Genomic DNA, 19,959 nt, shown 5'->3' on the forward strand with positions numbered 1-19,959 from the left:
GGATACATGAAGTGGTGAAAATGTAAAATGGTTCATGGGTACTTTATCTGACTTAACAGTTGCAAATAGACTTTTACTCTATACTCGATCACTGAAAACACTTCATACAGCTCATTCACCCATTCACACAGCACTTTTTTGTTCTTTTTCTACATCTAAGAGCTGTTCTGTCAATCATTCATTGTGAAGAACGCCTCGAGAGCAGCTCTGTATCTTCCCCAAGGAGCTTTTGGCGAGCAAGCGAGCAAGGCCCATGATTGATCAAACTTCTCTCAGAGTTCTGCAGACCAATCAAGTGTCAAGAAACTATAATGTGATGCTTATTTTAAGCCCAGCATCTTCCTTACCTCCTCAGTTCAGTTGTTATGTCTTTGATGCCATGTTGTTCTGGAAGTTTTGCTCTTGCTCATGTTTTTATGTTGCTTAGTAGCTTTTATTTCTGCACACTGTATTTGCCCACAGTTTCACTCATGTCCCTGTGCTGTGTTGCTGCTAATGGTGATGCTGCCGCGACTCAGAAACCTGAAACATTTTATTAAAAACATCTCATGGGGACCATATGACAATAACTGCTGTGATAACTAGGACTGGAATTATGTGTCCAGTTGAAGTGTTTCCAAGTGTGTGAGTTTTTCCTTCTTAAAGGTGCAGCAGCACTCTAAGGCCTTACAGTGAGGAGGGCTGGAGTTGTGTATACATATATAGCAGGTTTTTCAGCATGTTAACAAGATGAGTCAGTACAGAGGATTGTGGGTGTGGTGCTTAAACCTGAACTTTCCTCTACTTCCTACCAGCCTGACTACTAACTGTAGCTTTATATTCTTGCATAAAGCATCACTGATTCACTGACTGCACCTGTTGCCTTCATGATGTTCTGAGTCATTTCAGACAGCAAGGTTAATAAACAGATGAATATAACTGGCAGGATAGAGGGCATGGTGAAAGCGAACAGTGACATTCATTATAATGACTGTAGCTGAACATGTGACATGAATGAACTGAAACCAACATGAGTGTAAGGGTGATCACATGTCTCAATCACCAGTGCACACATTCATCATCCACCACATTAAATCCACCTGTCTAATATTACAGTGGGGCAAAAAAGTATTTAGTCAGCCACCGATTGTGCAAGTTCCCCCACCTAAAATGATGACAGAGGTCAGTAATTTGCACCAGAGGTACACTTCAACTGTGAGAGACAGAATGTGAAAAAAAAATCCATGAATCCACATGGTAGGATTTGTAAAGAATTTATTCGTAAATCAGGGTGGAAAATAAGTATTTGGTCAATAACAAAAATACAACTCAATACTTTGTAACATAACCTTTGTTGGCAATAACAGAGGTCAAACGTTTACTATAGGTCTTTACCAGGTTTGCACACACAGTAGCTGGTATTTTGGCCCATTCCTCCATGCAGATCTTCTCGAGAGCAGTGATGTTTTGGGGCTGTCGCCGAACAACACGGACTTTCAACTCCCGCCACAGATTTTCTATGGGGTTGAGGTCTGGAGACTGGCTAGGCCACTCCAGGACTTTCAAATGCTTCTTACGGAGCCACTCCTTTGTTGCCCGGGCGGTGTGTTTTGGATCATTGTCATGTTGGAAGACCCAGCCTCGTTTCATCTTCAAAGTTCTCACTGATGGAAGGAGGTTTTGGCTCAAAATCTCACGATACATGGCCCCATTCATTCTGTCCTTAACACGGATCAGTCGTCCTGTCCCCTTGGCAGAAAAACAGCCCCATAGCATGATGTTTCCACCCCCATGCTTCACAGTAGGTATGGTGTTCTTGGGATGCAACTCAGTGTTCTTCTTCCTCCAAACACGACGAGTTGAGTTTATACCAAAAAGTTCTACTTTGGTTTCATCTGACCACATGACATTCTCCCAATCCTCTGCTGTATCATCCATGTGCTCTCTGGCAAACTTCAGACGGGCCTGGACATGCACTGGCTTCAGCAGCGGAACACGTCTGGCACTGCGGGATTTGATTCCCTGCCGTTGTAGTGTGTTACTGATGGTGACCTTTGTTACTTTGGTCCCAGCTCTCTGCAGGTCATTCACCAGGTCCCCCCGTGTGGTTCTGGGATCTTTGCTCACCGTTCTCATGATCATTTTGACCCCACGGGATGAGATCTTGCGTGGAGCCCCAGATCGAGGGAGATTATCAGTGGTCTTGTATGTCTTCCATTTTCTGATGATTGCTCCCACAGTTGATTTTTTCACACCAAGCTGCTTGCCTATTGTAGATTCACTCTTCCCAGTCTGGTGCAGGTCTACAATACTTTTCCTGGTGTCCTTCGAAAGCTCTTTGGTCTTGGCCATGGCGGAGTTTGGAGTCTGACTGTTTGAGGCTGTGGACAGGTGTCTTTTATACAGATGATGAGTTCAAACAGGTGCCATTCATACAGGTAACGAGTGGGGGACAGAAAAGCTTCTTACAGAAGACGTTACAGGTCTGTGAGAGCCAGAGATTTTCCTTGTTTGAGGTGACCAAATACTTATTTTCCACCCTAATTTACGAATAAATTCTTTACAAATCCTACCATGTGAATTCATGGATTTTTTTTTCACATTCTGTCTCTCACAGTTGAAGTGTACCTCTGGTGCAAATTACTGACCTCTGTCATCATTTTAAGTGGGGGAACTTGCACAATCGGTGGCTGACTAAATACTTTTTTGCCCCACTGTATGTAGGTCCCCTCTCATGGTGCCAACACTGCTCTGGCCCGTCGGGGCATGGACGTGGGACTCCAGGGGGATGGAGACATTGGGTTCCTGGGGTTGTAGGGTTGGGCCTCCGTGATTGGGCTTGTTTTTCAAACATCCTGGCTCAGATTGGGATCTGGGGAGTTTGGAGACCGGGCCAACATCTCGGACCGTTTGTCATGTTCCTGACTAGTTTTGTGGTGTGGTGGGGTGCACTGTCCTGCTGGGGACGACCGCTGCCGTCAGCAAGTGTCTTCGCCAACAGCTGATAGGTAGGTGGCGTGTCTCAGTTACATCCACCTGAACGCTAGGAACCGAGGTTTCTCAGGAGAGTCAAAACTCACTTTCCTGATTACCAAGCTGTACTAGTGCAGTACTAGACTACAGAAAAAAACTGAACTGCCCGTGCTTGTTGCCTTCATTATGAGTTTATTACTTTTTAAATGCAATCTAATATCATAACATCTAATATCCTAACATCTTATTGTTTTTAATACTATGCACAGTTCACTTCCTCAGTGGCCCGCTAGGTGTTGCTGTTGTATTTTTATACTGTCAGAAGCCTCACGGTAAGATTAAACATGAGCTATGTGAGTGAAATGCACACTTTCTCAGTTTTGCTAAAGTAACAGATTATTCGGGGAGAACTGCATTTATCAAGAACGGATTTATTTATTTATTCTATAATTTTGTGTTAACCTGTCAAAGGCAGCAGTTTTTGGAGCCACTGGAATCTAAAAGCTGCTGTCTTGGTCACTAACACTGAAGTCTATTTTTGCATCAGTTCTTAGCTGTAGATAAAAATACTTCCGATCGGTGTTTAGTGTAGCTGTAATCAGATAATACTGCTTATTACCTCACATTTGAAACTGATTACCAGGCAGTTGTCTGGTTATATCTGAGCCTCTCTGGGCTGGACTCTGAGTGTTGCCGATAAATATGGCTGTAAATTACCATGGTGGTGTGTAGAGGCAAAATTACAAAAATTGTCTTTTTTAGTTATTTTATCAGATATGGGAGATGTCCCACTGCTCTGTTAAAGTAACAAACAGAGCAACGGGACATCTCTTAAAAAGGTCATTTATCAAGACTGTTCCTCCCAGTTTCCTGCAGATTGTATTATTTATTGTCTATTGAAAAAGTTTCCTTGTAGCTGCTCGCATCATTAAAGCGATCTCACTCCCTCTGTGCAGTCTCCACATGTCCCTCAGTGCCCAGGGCCAGACTATGGTGTCAGCGCTGGTCTTCAGCACTCTGCTGTGGCTCTCCCTCATCCTCGCCCTCAGGTTCTGCCTCAAACTGCTGCTGTCCTACCACCAGTGGATGTTTGAAAAGCACGGCCGGATGTCTAACACCACCAAAGTCTGGGTGGTAAGCCACGTTCCTGCTCGGTCCCACAGCTTCCTCCAGAGGCTGCTGTGTAATATTTATGTTGGATAACATGAACCAAAAGCACATTGATTATTTTTAGGCTGAATGGTTCCATGTTATAGTGTTGTGTGGGTTTTTTCTTTTCAAGCACATAACACGTCCAAAAATGCTGCAAACATGAAATGATGTAAAGCTGTTTTAAACATGTTTCTCTGATTTGAAAGAGTAACAGTCTCACTGGATTGTTTGCTTTGCCTCATTCTTGTAGTTTAATTCCTTTTAAGTGGGGCTTGTTCGAGCTTCTGAGCTCGTCTGTTATCTACAGTAGATGGCAGCACACTCTGTCAAGCCTGCAGAGCCCTGACTGGGAGAAAAAATTCAACTACTGCTGGTGATGATTTACAGCAACACTTAATACTCGCTTAAGCGTGAGTTTTGCTTGGAAGTAGGAATGTTCATCTGATCTTGGAGGATTGGTCCATGGAGTCTGGTTTTGAAAATCATGATGATTAAATAAACAGCTCCAGTTTTTCAGTCTTGGATCGGAGCAGTATCTGCCTCCTAGCTGGAAGAGAACTTTGAAAGGGAGCTTTACTTTAAAGAAACTGTGATAAAGATCGCACCCAGCCCTCTCTAATATTCAAAGACTGAGGGTTTTTGTTGTAAAAGGTAGAAAATCTCTTTTAGGGATAAGATTACATTTTCTTATTGAAAGCACGCTGTCTGTAATGACCGTCTAAAACTGTCTCCCCTCTTTGACCTCTGTTTCTTTCAGCCTCTGGTGAGGTTGCTGTCAAGCAGGAAGCCTTTGCTGTACAGCTATCAGTCGTCTCTACCTCACCTCCCCGTTCCAGCCATCCAAGACACCGTGAGCAGGGTGAGCGTGAACATACACCTGAACACATGGTGGCACATTTAAGTTTGTTTTCTCTCCCCATCCTTATCCTTATCATCTTGTATTCAAGAATCAGATTAACGCTGCCTGAATGTTTGCTGTTATCAGTACTTGGAGTCGGTGCGCCCTCTGCTGACGGACCCGGAGTTTAAACGCATGTCAGACCTGGCCAATGAGTTTGAGTCGAATCTGGGGAACCGCCTCCAACGCTACCTGAAACTTAAAGCTCTGTGGGCCACCAATTATGTAGGTATTCAGCAGGAAGTACACCCAGTGCAGCTGACAGCGAGGGGTACAGGAGGGTGTATTGACTAACCCAGAGTTACTCATGCTCAAGGGCAACACACGCTGACCTTTGTCCAAACTAAATGAATTGACTGTATATAAACAAAAAACAATCTTCTTCACTGCATAATATCATTTTTATAATTAAACAAATTACTAAACTTTACAATTTCCCCAATAATTCCATGAATATGAATTTGTGCATGGCTGCTTTTTTTTTTTTTTAACCTTGCCAGAGCAGGTGCAGCAGGTTTATATAACAACACAAATGTCGGTTATTTTCATCATTTCTCCAGCTTGTTAACAACTTCACCAGGTCACAGGACATGCCCATCATTTAGCTGCTTTGATCCTGAAGCTTCCGGCTCTGAGCTTTGAATGAGTTAAATGTGTTTGTGGTGGTTCTGCTGCAGTTTTGACAAACACTTTGTGTCACTCACAGTGAGTCGCTTCACAGCCTTCATATTAATGTGAAGGTGCCACAAATGTTTCCTGTGCTCGCCTGGTAGTGCAGAAAAGTATAGCAGCATCTTAATGATTATTTAAAGCATATACAGCGGTCCCTCATTCATCACCGGGGTTATGTTTTAAGAATAACCCACGATAAGTGAAATCTGCGAAGTAGCCAACTTTATTTTTTACAATTATTATAATGTTTTAAGGCTGTAAACCCCTCCCTACACACTTTATACACTTTTCTCAGACAGGCACGAACATTTTCACACTTTTCTCTCTTGTTTAAACTCTCAAAGTTCAAACCTTTGTAGAAAAATAAGTCCAGTATTATAGACGGAAACCAAAGGAATACGCAGGTGGCAACATTTCATCAACATTGTTGTGTTTGTTGGGAAGAAGGCTTATAAACATACAGTACTGCACTTAGTCACACTGCTGGTGATCTAAGATTTATGTAAATTTGACAAGCTGAATGCATTCTTTACTGTACAGGAAACATGGCACGAGATTGGCTGTAGATCATTGTCAAACAATCAGGACGCAGAACACAATGTGCTGTATTTATAAAATTAAAAAAAATCTGCGAAAGGTGAACCGCGATATAGCGAGGGAGAACTGTAACGCATAAGTTCAGTATTTGCATTTTTATTAATGAAAGTACTTCAAACGCTTGGGCACAGTAAACTTTTACTTGAGTAAACGTTCTTTTGCCAGCTCTGTAATCTGTGAGTGACAACTGACAGAAGTGACGCAGTACTTATTTAAAAAGCAAATTGTTGTTGTTGTCCTCCTTGTAAATCGTCACGACCTCTGTTATCACTACAATACGTCCTCACGTCCTGGTGTTTGAACTTTTTAAACTTGAGGAGCTGCGTCTTGTTCGGGTGCTGAGTTTGACTGTTACAGGTTTGAGTCACTGCTCTGTGGTGCACGGTCAGTGTGCCCTTACTGACACAGCTGATGCATAATGTAATTTATCCCTTTTTATTTGCAAGTTTTCTTATAAAGCTTGCAACTGTAAAGCAATACATTTTGCAATTTTTAATCCTCATGCTTTGTGCTCCTGGTTTGAAAAGAACAAAGACTTTAGATTCCTGTTTTGGCTCTAGGTGAGTGACTGGTGGGAGGAATACGTCTATTTAAGGAGCCGAGGTCCCATAATGGTCAACAGTAACTACTATGGAATGGTAACCACTGCTTCTTTATACAATTACATGTTTACATTCTGAGCTAAGGTTAGGAGTTATATTAAAGTCAGAATGTTTTATTTTCTTTACCCGTGATCCTGATGTGATCCTGATTAAATCTACACCTCATATCCTGTTGTCATTTTTAAACCTGAGCTTCCTGTCAGTCCAGCTCAACCTTTTAGCCTTATCTTGTTGGCTGTGTTTTTAGAGAGACGAGGGAATCATCCAACATTTCATTCTCCTTCCTCTGGTTCTAAATCAAAAATCTTCTGATAGTTGTCTTTTATTTAAATCTATCCCTTGTGTGGTCCTTCCAGGATTTTCTGTACGTGACACCAACCTCAGTGCAGGCGGCCAGGGCAGGGAACACGATCACTGCCCTGCTGCTCTACCGCCGCAAGGTGAACCGGGAGGAACTGAAGCCGGTGAGGCTGCACACATTTCTGCAGATTGGAAAAATAATGCGATGGAGTGGGTTTGCGTCTGTTGCGCTGTTTGTTTTTAAAATTAATAAAAATAAAATTTCTGATGATACCTGTCACTGTCAGAAGTTTGCATCAGTAATCTTAAAAAGGTCAGTGTTTCTCAGGCTGAAATGATGAGCTCCTGTTTTATTATGTTGACCAGAATGTATTCAAAGTTCAGATTCAGTTTTAATACAGAGGGATTCAATGGAAATATTGCATTAATATTGTGGCATTGCTTTTAAACACATGGTCTCAGATGTAATTGGACTGATCAGAATAAAAGACAAGTTTTTTTTCTCAAAGATATTTTTATTAAATTGAAGTAACAAAGAAAAACAGATGCACACAGAATTGTTAAACAACAAACAAGTAGGTTTCACAATGACTGTTTGAACTGAATCAGAATCAGAAATACTTTAATCCCGAAGGAAATTATGGGTTACAGCAGGCAGCATGCTAAATGGCACATGCAAAGAAACCCTATGACCAAACATACTTTACACAAACATTACATTAGGGAGACATGTCAGAGAGAGAGACTGGTGGGAAAAAAACAACGAAAATACACAACATGAGGTGAGAGGAGGGGAAAAACCTCCACTCAGACTGAGCTCCTAATGGGAGAACAGTTTGAGAACCGAAAAAAACACCCCAGCACAAAAAGCACATGACTGTCAGTACACCACAGACACACAAGATAAGCAACAGGGGTGAGTAAAGGGTGAGGGAGAGCCGGTGTAGACAGCACATGCTTGTGTGTATCCTGAGTTTAGCTGAGAGAGTGTCCTTGGCCCAGCCAGGCTAAGTAAACAGTCTTCCAGCCGACCCAGGTGGCTTTGCGTGGGATAGGAAGGAACAGAAATAACAGAATACAGAATAATGACACACTCACATATCTTGTAATTGCGTTAAGCAGTTTACCCCCCTACCCATACCACATAGTAGCCCTATCCCTCAGGACAAGTACAAAAACAAGAAACAGAAACAAAAAACGCCATTGCAAGTACAACAGGACAAAGCAGAACAAAATAAAACAAACACACAAGAAACATAAAGGCCCCTTCACAGCAGAAACAGCTGCTAACTGCTAACTAAAAGCCAAGGATGCAGAATTTGTTGCGCTGGCTGCTGAGCTCTGTGGGGTTTTGCGGCACCTCTACGTGTACTAGATGCGCCTGCTCCCTGTCGTTTCTATCTCTGTTGAAAAGGCTCTGGAGTAGCCCATACTGGGGGTCTCTGTATAAGCAGGTTAACCTGTGACACAAAAAATAACCGAACTCGGACACACACAGACTGTTTTCCTTCGTGGTGATGAAGGAAATTGCTGGGCTGGCATGTAAAAAGGCATTTATTCTTTTAGGACCTACAGCTCAGTAAAGCACCCCTCCAACAGCCAAACCCATCTGTTCTCTGATTGAATTGTTAATAAAATTGAATTGAATTTCACCAATTTGGTCAGTTTTCAGGATACAAGCTCAACCTATATAAAAGTGAGTTGTTTCCTGTGGATGGAAGGGCACCAGTGTATGACTATACTAACCTCCACTTTAAAATAGCAGGAGATCAGTTTACATGTAAAAATATAACGATATGCTCTGACTTGGTTCTGTGGTGGGTCTTAAAGGGTTAAAGTTATCCATTAAGGTGCTTTCCTGCGGGAAGGTGTAATGTTGAGAGTAAAAAGTCCTAAACTTATCATTAATTTTGGAAGGTAGTCCACAGCCCATTTTGTAATATGGGTGCACATGCCTTTGATAGTCAGTTTATTCTGGCAGTGACTCTTGTTTCCTGAGGTACTGCAGAACCTTTGATGTGCTCCAAAATCGTCTGTCTACTACCCACCTTGCTTTTTTACAGCTCCCCTTTAAAGCGAGAGCAACGGAAGGGTGCAGCCATCTGTGTAGGCTGTATTTAGTGGTCAGTGGCTGTTGTGTGGCTGCTGATTTCCATTGATTCAAATAACAATGGGTTGTGTTATCTAAGGGTCTAATGTCCATCTAAAACAAATGGAAAATAGCCAGTGTGTTTGTGTCTTTGTGCTGTAGAGCCGCGTTCCGGGTACCGTCATCCCCCTGTGTGCTGCTCAGTGTGAGAGGATGTTCAACACAACGCGCACACCAGGAGTCGAGACTGGTAACAAACACACACATACTCAGAGTAGATGCAGCACATAAACATGCACTTTGATTGTTGCAGTTGTATTTCTCTCGCTCAAGTGTCTTTAATAAGGGAAGCTGTTTCTCTGCTAAATTCTATTGATTGCTGTTCTTCTATTATATGCTCATTTTATTTCTATTACCTGAAGCCGGATATTCAGGATATGAGGATATTGAAGTAGCATTATTGAAGTATGGTATTGAAGTTCATTATCAGGTACTAAATTATCATCGGAGGCTGATGCGCTCTTACACTCAGACATGCCCGGGCTTGTCTTTTTACACACTTTAGGCAATGTAAACACATCTCATGGTTATATCTTATTGTTGTTGCAGACTGTATAATATGCCACGGCCCTACTCTTTTTCACAGATGTGCTCCAGCACTGGCTAGACAGCGAGTTTGTAGCAGTGTACCACAGGGGGCGCTATTTTCGCCTGTGGGTGTACCGGGCAGGCCGCCTGCTGTCCCCCAGGGAGATTGAAGACCAGATCCAGAGAATCCTGGATGACGCTTCACCCCCGCTTCCTGGAGAGGAGAAGCTGGGAGCTCTCACTGCTGGAGACAGGTGCGTACAAAGTGGCAGCCCCCTATCATCCTGATATGCTTACTACTGGCTCCAAAAATTTGACATGGCACACTGTGCTGCTGTTGGAATTTTCTAAATGTCGGGGAAAAGCGGGTGACGTCACATGCCTTTTTATCCCTTTTTATATACAGGCTATAGAAGGCAATTTTGATACATTTTCTAACTTGACTAACTGAAATATTTGGGAGAAATATGAACAGGTTCTAGTCTGTATTTAAGGGTTATTGATAAGAGGTTCTTTAAAACTGAATAAACCTTTTAAGGTTAAAATAAACTATTTTCTTTCATTAAAATAAAATAATTAAATTTTTTTTATTTCTTTACTGAAACACAGCCAGTTTGTATAAAGCTGTTTGAACCTGCTGTCTTTATATTTAGCAGGTTGCTCAGAGGCAGCTACAGCGCGACCACTGGATGGCACCATAATATACTAATCAGAGCTCTTTACTGATACATATGATTAGTTATACCAGAGGTTCCCAAACTTTTTTGCTGGGCCCCCCTTGTTTTACAAGAAAAATGTTCGCGCCCCCCCCCTTCTCGCACGTGCGCACGCACGCACGCATCCTCCAACCGCACACGCCCATATTTTGCTCCATTTTGGTTTATTTAACACCTCAAACATTTAGTAAACAATTAAGCAAATACAAGTAATCTGCAATAAATTACAGGTAGTAATAAAATAATAGCCTATGTGTGTTTGTGCTGGCAATCATGAGAAATAAGTGTGCTGGTGAACTGTTTGCCTTTGACATGTGGAAAAAAACCCACACGAAACACCCACATGTCAGTGTGTTGTTTCTTAATGCCCTCACTGATAGAAATCTATGCATACTGATTTTCTTTGATAAGCTCACATGATTTAACTTTCAATTGCGCTTTTCTCCAAAGGCCATTAAGACTTGGCATATATGCATGTCTCCCTCTCTTCAGGATTCCCTGTTGTGATTAAAGCTAAATATTGTTGTGTATGTTAAATCTGTTTTAGACTGGGTGTCTTTAGCAGGCGCTCCCATCCTGTTACTAGTCTCGTGCTGGTTTGTTTTCTGGTATGATCAGTATTGTGCAGAATTTACAAAAAGATGGAAATGACATCAGAACTACAGTCTGGATATTGTGCTGCCTGCACATTATGCATGGCTTAAAGCAAACAAAGTGTGAAAAGTGCCACCGACGTGCTTAGCAGGAACAGTCCAATGAGCCTTTGCATTAATGGCCCGTCCGTCAAGCTGTGTGTATTACTAAAGTAGTGAGCCGACCAGCAAATCCGACACAGTACGAGATCTTAGAAAACATCACTGGGCTTTTGTCCAAGAACTGTCATCTGATTTTGACATTTGCAGCACATGCTGATGTCTTTGACTGTGTGGAAACTTTGTTGGAAGCTTCAGTCTGCTTGATGGAAACAATAGTTTGATGTTTTGTGAGTTTTCAGATTGTCTTAAGTTATCTTAGAGTGGACTAAGTAGTTGAGAAGGATGCAGTGTTTAGTGAAGTACGTTTTCTCATGATTGTTATGGAGCGTCTGTAGTTTCCGCTGAGTTGAGCCTTCTGTGAACTTTCTCCACTTCCGAGGCTCTTTTAGTACTTTGTTTTAGGACAATTGTGCAAAAAGACTTGCTGACTGTGAGTACAGACCCGTGAGCAAAGCAATGATTTATAATATATATATGTCATCTCCTCCCAGAATCCCTTGGGCTCAGATGAGGAAGCAGTACTTCAGCTCTGGGGTCAACAAGAGATCGCTGGATATCATTGAGAGGGCGGCCTTCTTTGTAACCTTGGACGACGAGGAGCAAGGCATGAGGGGAGATGACCCAGAGGGGAACTTGGACCGCTACGCCAAGTCTCTGCTTCATGGGAAATGTTATGACAGGTGAGGAGGTCACTAAGGAACCTGTGTGGGGAGGGGTTTTATGGATCTGGTATATTTAAAACGGTGTTTGGTGCCTTCAAGAGCCTAACTGCAGTAAGCATTGTATAAAAATTGGAAAGTGAAGGTAGATTTGTAGCATTATTTGGTTCATCATGGAGACAAAAGATACTTCATCACATCACCACTTCGAGTAGAATACATACCCAAGGGAATGCTCTGGGAATCCTGTGGCAACTGATCGCTTCATAGTCCGTCCATGTAAGAATGATGTAATGTGATGCTGATGTTTTCCACATAGGAAAAATGATCTTTATCTCCATGCATATAAGATCTTGGCTAATCGTGGTCCATCTTATTGTAAAGACCTGAAAGTACCATGTTACTCCAAACAAGTACTTCACTCAGTGCCTCCGAGGATATTTAAAAGTAGGATGAGGTAGCACCTTCAGCCTTTAGGCCCCTCTTCAGCTCCAAGTTTGGATTAGTGAGACGGACACTTTCTCTGCATTTAAGATTAGGTTTAAACTTTCCATTTTTATAAAGCATATAGTTAGGGCTGAGTCACATGACCCTTAACACCCCATGCCTTAGTTGCAGGGGGAGAGTGTTGCCAAGTGCTAGCTCATATCATTGGACTTTCTTGTAGGGGCTTTCCCTCGCAGTATAAAGTGCCATGAGGTGACTGTTGTTTTGATTTGGACACTTAATAGGGACAAATTTGATAACTACTGCAAAAAATGGACTGAATTTACTAAACTATTGAGCTCAGATTGTAAGAGTGGAAGAGTACTCCACACGCATGCCTGCACACACACCAAACATCTCCACCTGTGCTAGACACTTTTTTATGCTTTGTTTTGGTGTCTTTTGTCAGTTCATTCAATCGTGTCAAAAACATACTGGTTAGCGTGGCAAGATTTGTACATAATAATGGCTGGTTTCACCTGAAATACCAACAGAGTAGTACACAGGATGGCAGGAGATTAGTGAAGTGAAACAAAAATATAGTAATCAGTAGAGCAGGGCGATATGACCAAAAATATTTATCACGATATACATTTGAAAATTTGCGATAACGATATAACTGACGATATAATTGACACTAGACAAAATACTTTACAACTCCACAACTTTATTAGTGCAAAAACCCCATCAATGTATTTTCACTTAAACAAGCAGCTGTTTTTTATGTGCATTAAAGTTATATAAAAATGTAACAGTGCAAATGCAAATTCCTCGCTGACAGTTTAACCAAAAGGCATTTCCAGTGGAAACTGGCCGACACATCCTCAGCATAACCATGTATAATATTCACAAAACTTAAAAAGAGGTTATACACACACAATACGGGAATATTATGTTGAAGCACAGTACGTATCACTCCGCGAAGCTCCGCCTACGATAGCCGTAATGCTCCCACAATCCATCAAGCGGTGCGGGTTCGTAGCTTAGCAAACATTTGACAGATTTTGGAGCGCCGTGTACATGAAATCGTTTCGAGGTCAGTAAACACAACCAGAGTTCATACATAAGGCACACGGGATTATAAGGGGCTCTGTCGATTTTCAGAAAAATCAAAGGATTGATTTTAAGTGCGCTGTATTTTCCAAACAACACGGTAATAACGACGGCCCGCTAGCATGCGCTACCAAAAATAGTGCTTTGTTGTGTATCTGACGGACGAAAGCTAAACCAGTTCCACACCACTGAAGTTGCAGCATTTTTACAAACCAACTCTGGTTCATCCGTTTCATTTAATGATCCACTTTCGCTCTTCTCGTTCTGCGTCGCCGCCATGTACGTATGTAAACAAAGGCACTGCGTGTTTTACCCATAGTCTATCGCCATATTTCATTTTCCTATCGTTACCCGACATTACACCGGTATTACCGTGAACGGTATGATATAGCCCAGCCCTAGTAATCAGTTTCTAATGTTTAGCTTTTGTTGTCTTATGACAGATGCTGTCAGCTGCTATGTGTATCTAGTCATCTTTCTTGCAAAACAGTGTAACGGGATTTCAGCTGCTCAGTGAGTCACACCTGGCAAAAAACTTGTGATGCTAACAGTAATACTTACATCTCTGGAGAATAAATGTGCATTACTAGGAGTTCAGGACTGAGGTCACAGAATCATTCCTCCGCAGCAACATGTCTGTGATTACTCCACTTCTCACAGGCCTCAGGCTGCCAAGGATTCTCCTTTGGTTTGTGATGGTGACAAAAACCACTATCAGACATGTAAAAATAAAGGATTGTGATGAATCCTTTATTTAATCCTTTACTTTCTTCATTGAAATTCAGCTACAGACACCAAACAGACACCTGAGGCTGATTTGGACTCCACACAGGAAACCTTGACAGAAAGGATTGACAGATTTAAAGCTTTCTGTGTGGGGGATGGTGCGTGGAGCAGTTTGTCTCACAGGGTAGTTGTCTAAACTAAATGCGTTTTAAGAATACAAGGAAAAATAAGATGCATATCTGCATGGCATCGGTATCATTGTTGTGACACTGGTTATAGACCTGCCCTGTTCCAATCTGTTTTGTCTGGTCTAAAGCCAGGATTCTTATTTCTGCATCTGCGACTCGACTCGGGTGTCCTTTACACAAGCTGTGGCAACACGCATCTCCTTTTATGCTTTATCTTCTCTCCTCTCCCAGGTGGTTTGATAAATCCTTCTCCGTTGTGATCTACAAGAATGGGAAGAGTGGGCTGAATGCAGAGCACTCCTGGGCTGATGCACCAACTGTAGCGCACCTTTGGGAGGTGATCCTTGGTCTTATTTCTGAATTTGTGCTGACATGCATTTATCACACAGGGATAGCACAGCTGCAAGTTGAAAGTTCCAGATGGAGCCAGTTCCAGGAACTGGCTGTGTTAAAAGAATCTGATTGTGTTACAGTATTATCTTAGAAAGCACAGCAAAGAGGAAGTGACACTTACGGGGACACAATCAGACTTGAACTAATGGCCTTCAACACCCACCATTTTTACCACAGTGAGATAAAAGCAAGACTAAAACATGCTATCTGATAATATTAGCAGCATTTATTAATTTGACTTGATATAAGAAGCAAAACTACTAAGACTGCAGAAATCTGTGTTTCAGTTACATGATGATGTTTAAGAATGAACATTTCTAACCCTGGGTTAAGAAGAGAGGAGAGCAGAGATTATCTTTAGGCAGCAGTATGGTTTCACGCTGAGAAAGAGCACCTTAAACTGCACGTTTGATGGTGGATGGTGGAGAATGTCAGAAGGAGCTGCACTGAGAAAGCGTATGATGGGGTACCAAAAGAGGAATTTTCATTGGACAGATTTAGAAATGAGTACGTCAGAGGAACCGCTTGGGTCGAGCATTTTGGAGGAAAGGCTGAGATGCTTTGGACATGTGCAGGGGAGAGATGGTGGATATATCAGATATAAGCAATGTTCCCTCTAAGCTACTCTCTGATTGCGCACTGCTGGCACGTCTCTGCGCACAGAAAATCTGCGTTGCGCACAAAAAAAAATCTAACCTGAACTGAAATTAAAGTTAAAACTTTAACAATCCTGTTTTGCAGTGTTAGTCAGTGACTGGCTGCTCCTGTATGGGATCAGAACGATGCCACCTTATCCCATAGTCCAGCCAATAATGCGATTCACATTCGTATATACGCAGCCAATCAACGTGGTTGACAGGATATGACAGCGTCCTTATGTGCCCACACCGGTGTTTTAGCAAAGCGGCTGATGTGGAGTGAAGCCACGTTAATGACAATGTGTACAACCATTGGAGTTGTGAGCAGGACAGACGGAACAACTGACGGAGAAAGTGTGGACTTTATATTTTTAAATTGTGTTGATCGGCCACGTAAAACCAGAGTTATGATAAAATATCTGCAATGTTTGGTTTTCTTCCTGAATACTGTCGTTGTTTATATTTACTGCAGGAAGAAACGGTAAAAACGGCGTTTTATAAGGAAAACGCTCGAAAAAAACCCAGCCTTTCCTATTGGTGGAAAAATGTACCATGTCGACCAATCAAAAAATGATATAGCAACATGTTGTTTAGGGAGGGGGAAGTTTTAGGAGTGACGGCAGTGTTTTGAGATGTGAGAGATTTGTGACTTTTAGTACAAATCTTGTGTAGTTAGTGTGTAGTGAGTGTGTAGTGTAGTCAATAGTGTTGTTGTGTGTCAGAACAATGAGGCGACTGCTGAGTGTTACAGGTGTTACAGCAGTGATACATCTGCTGCTGTCAGGCCTGCAGGTATCAGGCTGATGTTCTCCTTCATCTCATAGTGGACAGGAATCAAATCTGCAGAACAGCTGATTGTTCTGTAAATAGTTTGAAATGTTTGTTTAAAAAAACGCCTTGGCTGCATTTTTAGGTAATGTTTTCAAAATTGGAGTTCAAGTAATTTTTACTTCCAATAGTGTTAACATGCTACACAGGTCATGAAGAAGATTTATTTTCATTTTCATTGTAAGTGGGCTAAAGCAGTTAATTAAAAGTCGGCTAACATAAATGTAAATGCTGTAATTTGATTATTTTAATAAACATGTAACTTGGATGCTGGCGTGACCACAGTGCACACGTCTGCTGTCGCTCACAGTGGTCCAAGGGACGCTCAGGGAGTTTGTGTGTTCGCTCACACACATGAAAAATTAGAGGGAACATTGAATATAGGATGTTAAATATGGAGCTGCCAGTCAGGAGGAGAAGAGGAGGACCTCAGAGGAGCTTCATGGATGTAGTGAAAGGAGGACGTGCAGGCGGTTGGTGTGCTGGAATAGAGAGGGTTAGCTGCAGCCAATGATCCGGGCAGCTAAAAAGAATAGAGTGCATTCATGTGTATATCACATACACATGAATGCATCATGTTTGTCTGAGCTCATTTTAAATATTCTACTTTAAGTAGCTTCTTCTTTTGGCCAGTGATAAAGAAATATTCGATCCTTGAGTTCATTTGTTAAGCTTTGATGTTGCCAGCTAGCCTGAATTATGCACAAGGGTCTTACCATTGTTATCTGGTTTAGTCTGAAAATCCAAAAACTCTAGACTTTCTGTAGTTTCCTGTCTATAAAAGGTTTCCAAATGTTGCGCTGTTGATTCTGGCTTAATAAGTCCAGCTTGTCACAGATTTTGTGGTTTGTTTGATGCAGTGTTGCAAACCTAACTCTGCTCTTTAGAGAGAACAGACTTCGTCCTGGCAACTTTTCCAAAAATTAGTTCCGTCTTTTTGTAATTGGGCTGTCATGAAATGTAACATTTAATGTTAACAATTGTAGATAATCAGTTAATCAAGTGCATTAGCAGCAACTTAAAAAATGCTTATGCTGAGTTTTCAAGCACTCATCATCTCTCTTCTATTTTTGTGTCGTCCATTAAAAAAAACCTTTTTTCCCCTTTTATAATGGGGTACATTTTTGCAAGTATGGCTGTGCTAACTCTCATACTAAGTCTCAATAATCTTTTCCTTCACTATTATTTTTTCCTCCAGTACACGCTGGCCACAGATGCCTTCCAGCTAGGCTACACCGAGGACGGCCACTGTAAAGGTGATGTGGAGCCTTCTCTACCCCAACCTCAGAGACTTGTCTGGAACATCCCGGCAGAGGTAGGAATGCTGGGCAACATGTGTGTGTCTGATTAGTGTGAAACTGCCCTCACTTGTCTCAAGATAGGGCAAAGTAACTCGCTGGAATCTCGTGTGTATATACGATGTATGCATGTAGTCTTGACACCATGTTAGACCATCTTGCCCTTACAGACTCTAGTCTGATGTACATCAGATGTGATTTAAGTCTCACTGTTTAGTCTGTGAAGGTTCTCCGTCATGCAGGTGATCATAGTCTAAGGAGCTTGGAAAAAAAGGCATCTGAACTTCTTGAAGTTACTTGAAGACGTTTCACCTCTTATCTGAGAAGCTTTCAGTTTTAGGGTCAAATGGTGGAGTGTCTCCCCAAGAGGGTCATAAACCCCCCGTTGATCCTCTACCTTATCGCACAAGTCGAGGTGTAGGTCACAGTCAGCCAGGGTTTCGGGTGAGCTCACTGTGAAACCTAGCCGCACCCCATCATATGATTTCCTGAAGTCAAAAGGCCCAGGGTGTGAGTGGGCATAAAGGCGTCTGGGAAATGATCTCGAAACTGGATTATAGAGACACAGTTGGTGTCGTAAGCCAGCGCCTCTGTTCAAAGATGGTCGTTCACAGTGGACATAGATGGTTTCTATGAAATTGAATGTCTTTCCATTTGGAACAGTCCTGGGTTGGCTTTGGCATTTCTTGATCATGCTCCCTTCTTCTCTGCAGCGTTTTTATGTTGAGGAATATTATCCTGAAATCTGTAAGGGATTTTTTTTGCATTTTTTTTCACTTGCAGTCAGATTACCAGGTGGTGGTTAACCAGTCTCTAGGCCTGCGTGACTGAGCCCTTGGCTGACAGCGAGAGCACTGTCAGAGTATAAGACCAGCTCAGCAGTTTGAGGGGTGAATTTTAATTCTATCCCACAACATTAACCGATGGTGCAATTAATGACCCCATCTTCCTCATCAGGACTTGAGTGAAACTATTCTAAACTATAACTTTCACTGTCACTGAAGCGAGTTATAATTGAACTGGGAGATTTCCTACTGCTTTCCAGTCAGGTCATCAGGGAGAGCAGGCAAACTTCACACAGGAACAGTTTGAGGTTTCAACCACAAACCTAACTACTCTATTCTACTGATATGCTAATAATTGTGTTAGCATGGGTTCGTTTCCAGTTCAACTGTCACTTTGCATTTTGAGAAAGAGTTCCGGTCTCACTCCCAAACCGTCTAAGCTGTGAGGTTACGTCCACAGCAGAAGCTTTTTAGCTCAAAATGATACTTGTCATGGTGCTAAATGCTGTCAACAGGGTGGGAGGAAGGCAGGTGCAGTTCAGCAGTGAGGGCTCAAGGGTCGCGAAGTATCGAACAACTCTGCTGCCCTCTTTCCTTGAGCTGTTTTCACTCTGGTTTTCTTTTTTGTTTTTATGAACTTTGTTCAAGTTTCTCCATGCTAGCATTAAAACAGTGTTTCTGTACTGCTCCCTCTGCCTTTGCAAGTGTTTGAATAAAGTAAAAGATATTGTGGGCCGTGGCAACACTCACAGCTATGACAATGTCAATTGTTGTCAGCGGAAGTGGAAACAATTGAAGGATTTCAGACGCCATTAAGCCTTCTTCTGTAAGGCCTGTGGCTCCACTTTGGGACTGCAGCAGTGACTACGTTCATGAGCAACACATAAATCTTCTGTTGGAGAAAAGCTGACCTATATTTTATTCCACAATGTCTCCCCCACCCACTGACATCCTGACAGAGCAAGCCCAGCGCATTATTCAATAGCAGGAGGTGCATGAAACTGCATCCTATTATTTATTTTTAGTGTACAAAGTGCTGCCACGGATGGAAATTAGGACGCACAAAATAATTAGTCCTCAAAACTACTGCAGGTTAAAAGGAACTGAAAACATCGCAGTAAAATGAAAGCATGATGTAACAGGTCTTATCCTTTCCCAGCAACCAATTTGATGTTTAAACAGTAGTAATTCCATTTTATACTCATTGAGATAATAGTTACTGTGTTATCTGCATGTCTTAAAAATCACACACAGACATGGATAAGAACCTCTTCCTGAAGACTTCTGTAAACTCTAAGTAGGTCTTGCTTAACCTGACTTTCAACTAAGTCAGATTGTCTTCTTATAGAAAAATCTACAGTATAAGGAGCGACTGTTCTACTGCGCTGTAGTGCATCGTCCACCTGGCCTAAACGGTATGTTTTTAAAGGAGTTCAGTGACTTTTTATCCTCGACTTCGAAGCTGTCCAGACTGGTTATAGTCGGGGATTTTAATATACGCGTTGATTAGGGGTGCAACGATACACAAAATTCACGGTTCGGTTCGGTTCGATACTTTGGTGTCACGGTTCGATATTTTTTCGA

At 42.0% G+C, this 19,959-nt stretch overlaps 1 protein-coding gene across 1 annotated transcript in view; it reads left to right on the top strand.

Moving 5' to 3' along the window:
* LOC113021424 (carnitine O-palmitoyltransferase 1, liver isoform-like) overlaps positions 1-19,959 on the top strand; it is a 58,819-nt gene that overhangs the window by 14,799 nt on the left and 24,061 nt on the right. Inside the window, exons 4-13 of the mRNA XM_026166078.1 lie at positions 3,909-4,086; positions 4,862-4,963; positions 5,090-5,227; positions 6,832-6,909; positions 7,230-7,337; positions 9,425-9,512; positions 9,909-10,104; positions 11,813-12,001; positions 14,665-14,770; positions 17,491-17,607. Of these exons, the coding sequence (XP_026021863.1) occupies positions 3,909-4,086; positions 4,862-4,963; positions 5,090-5,227; positions 6,832-6,909; positions 7,230-7,337; positions 9,425-9,512; positions 9,909-10,104; positions 11,813-12,001; positions 14,665-14,770; positions 17,491-17,607 (1,300 nt within the window). The remainder of the gene's footprint in view (positions 1-3,908; positions 4,087-4,861; positions 4,964-5,089; positions 5,228-6,831; positions 6,910-7,229; positions 7,338-9,424; positions 9,513-9,908; positions 10,105-11,812; positions 12,002-14,664; positions 14,771-17,490; positions 17,608-19,959) is intronic.

Source organism: Astatotilapia calliptera, chromosome 4, assembly GCF_900246225.1.
Source record: "Astatotilapia calliptera chromosome 4, fAstCal1.2, whole genome shotgun sequence".
NCBI lineage: Eukaryota > Metazoa > Chordata > Actinopteri > Cichliformes > Cichlidae > Astatotilapia > Astatotilapia calliptera.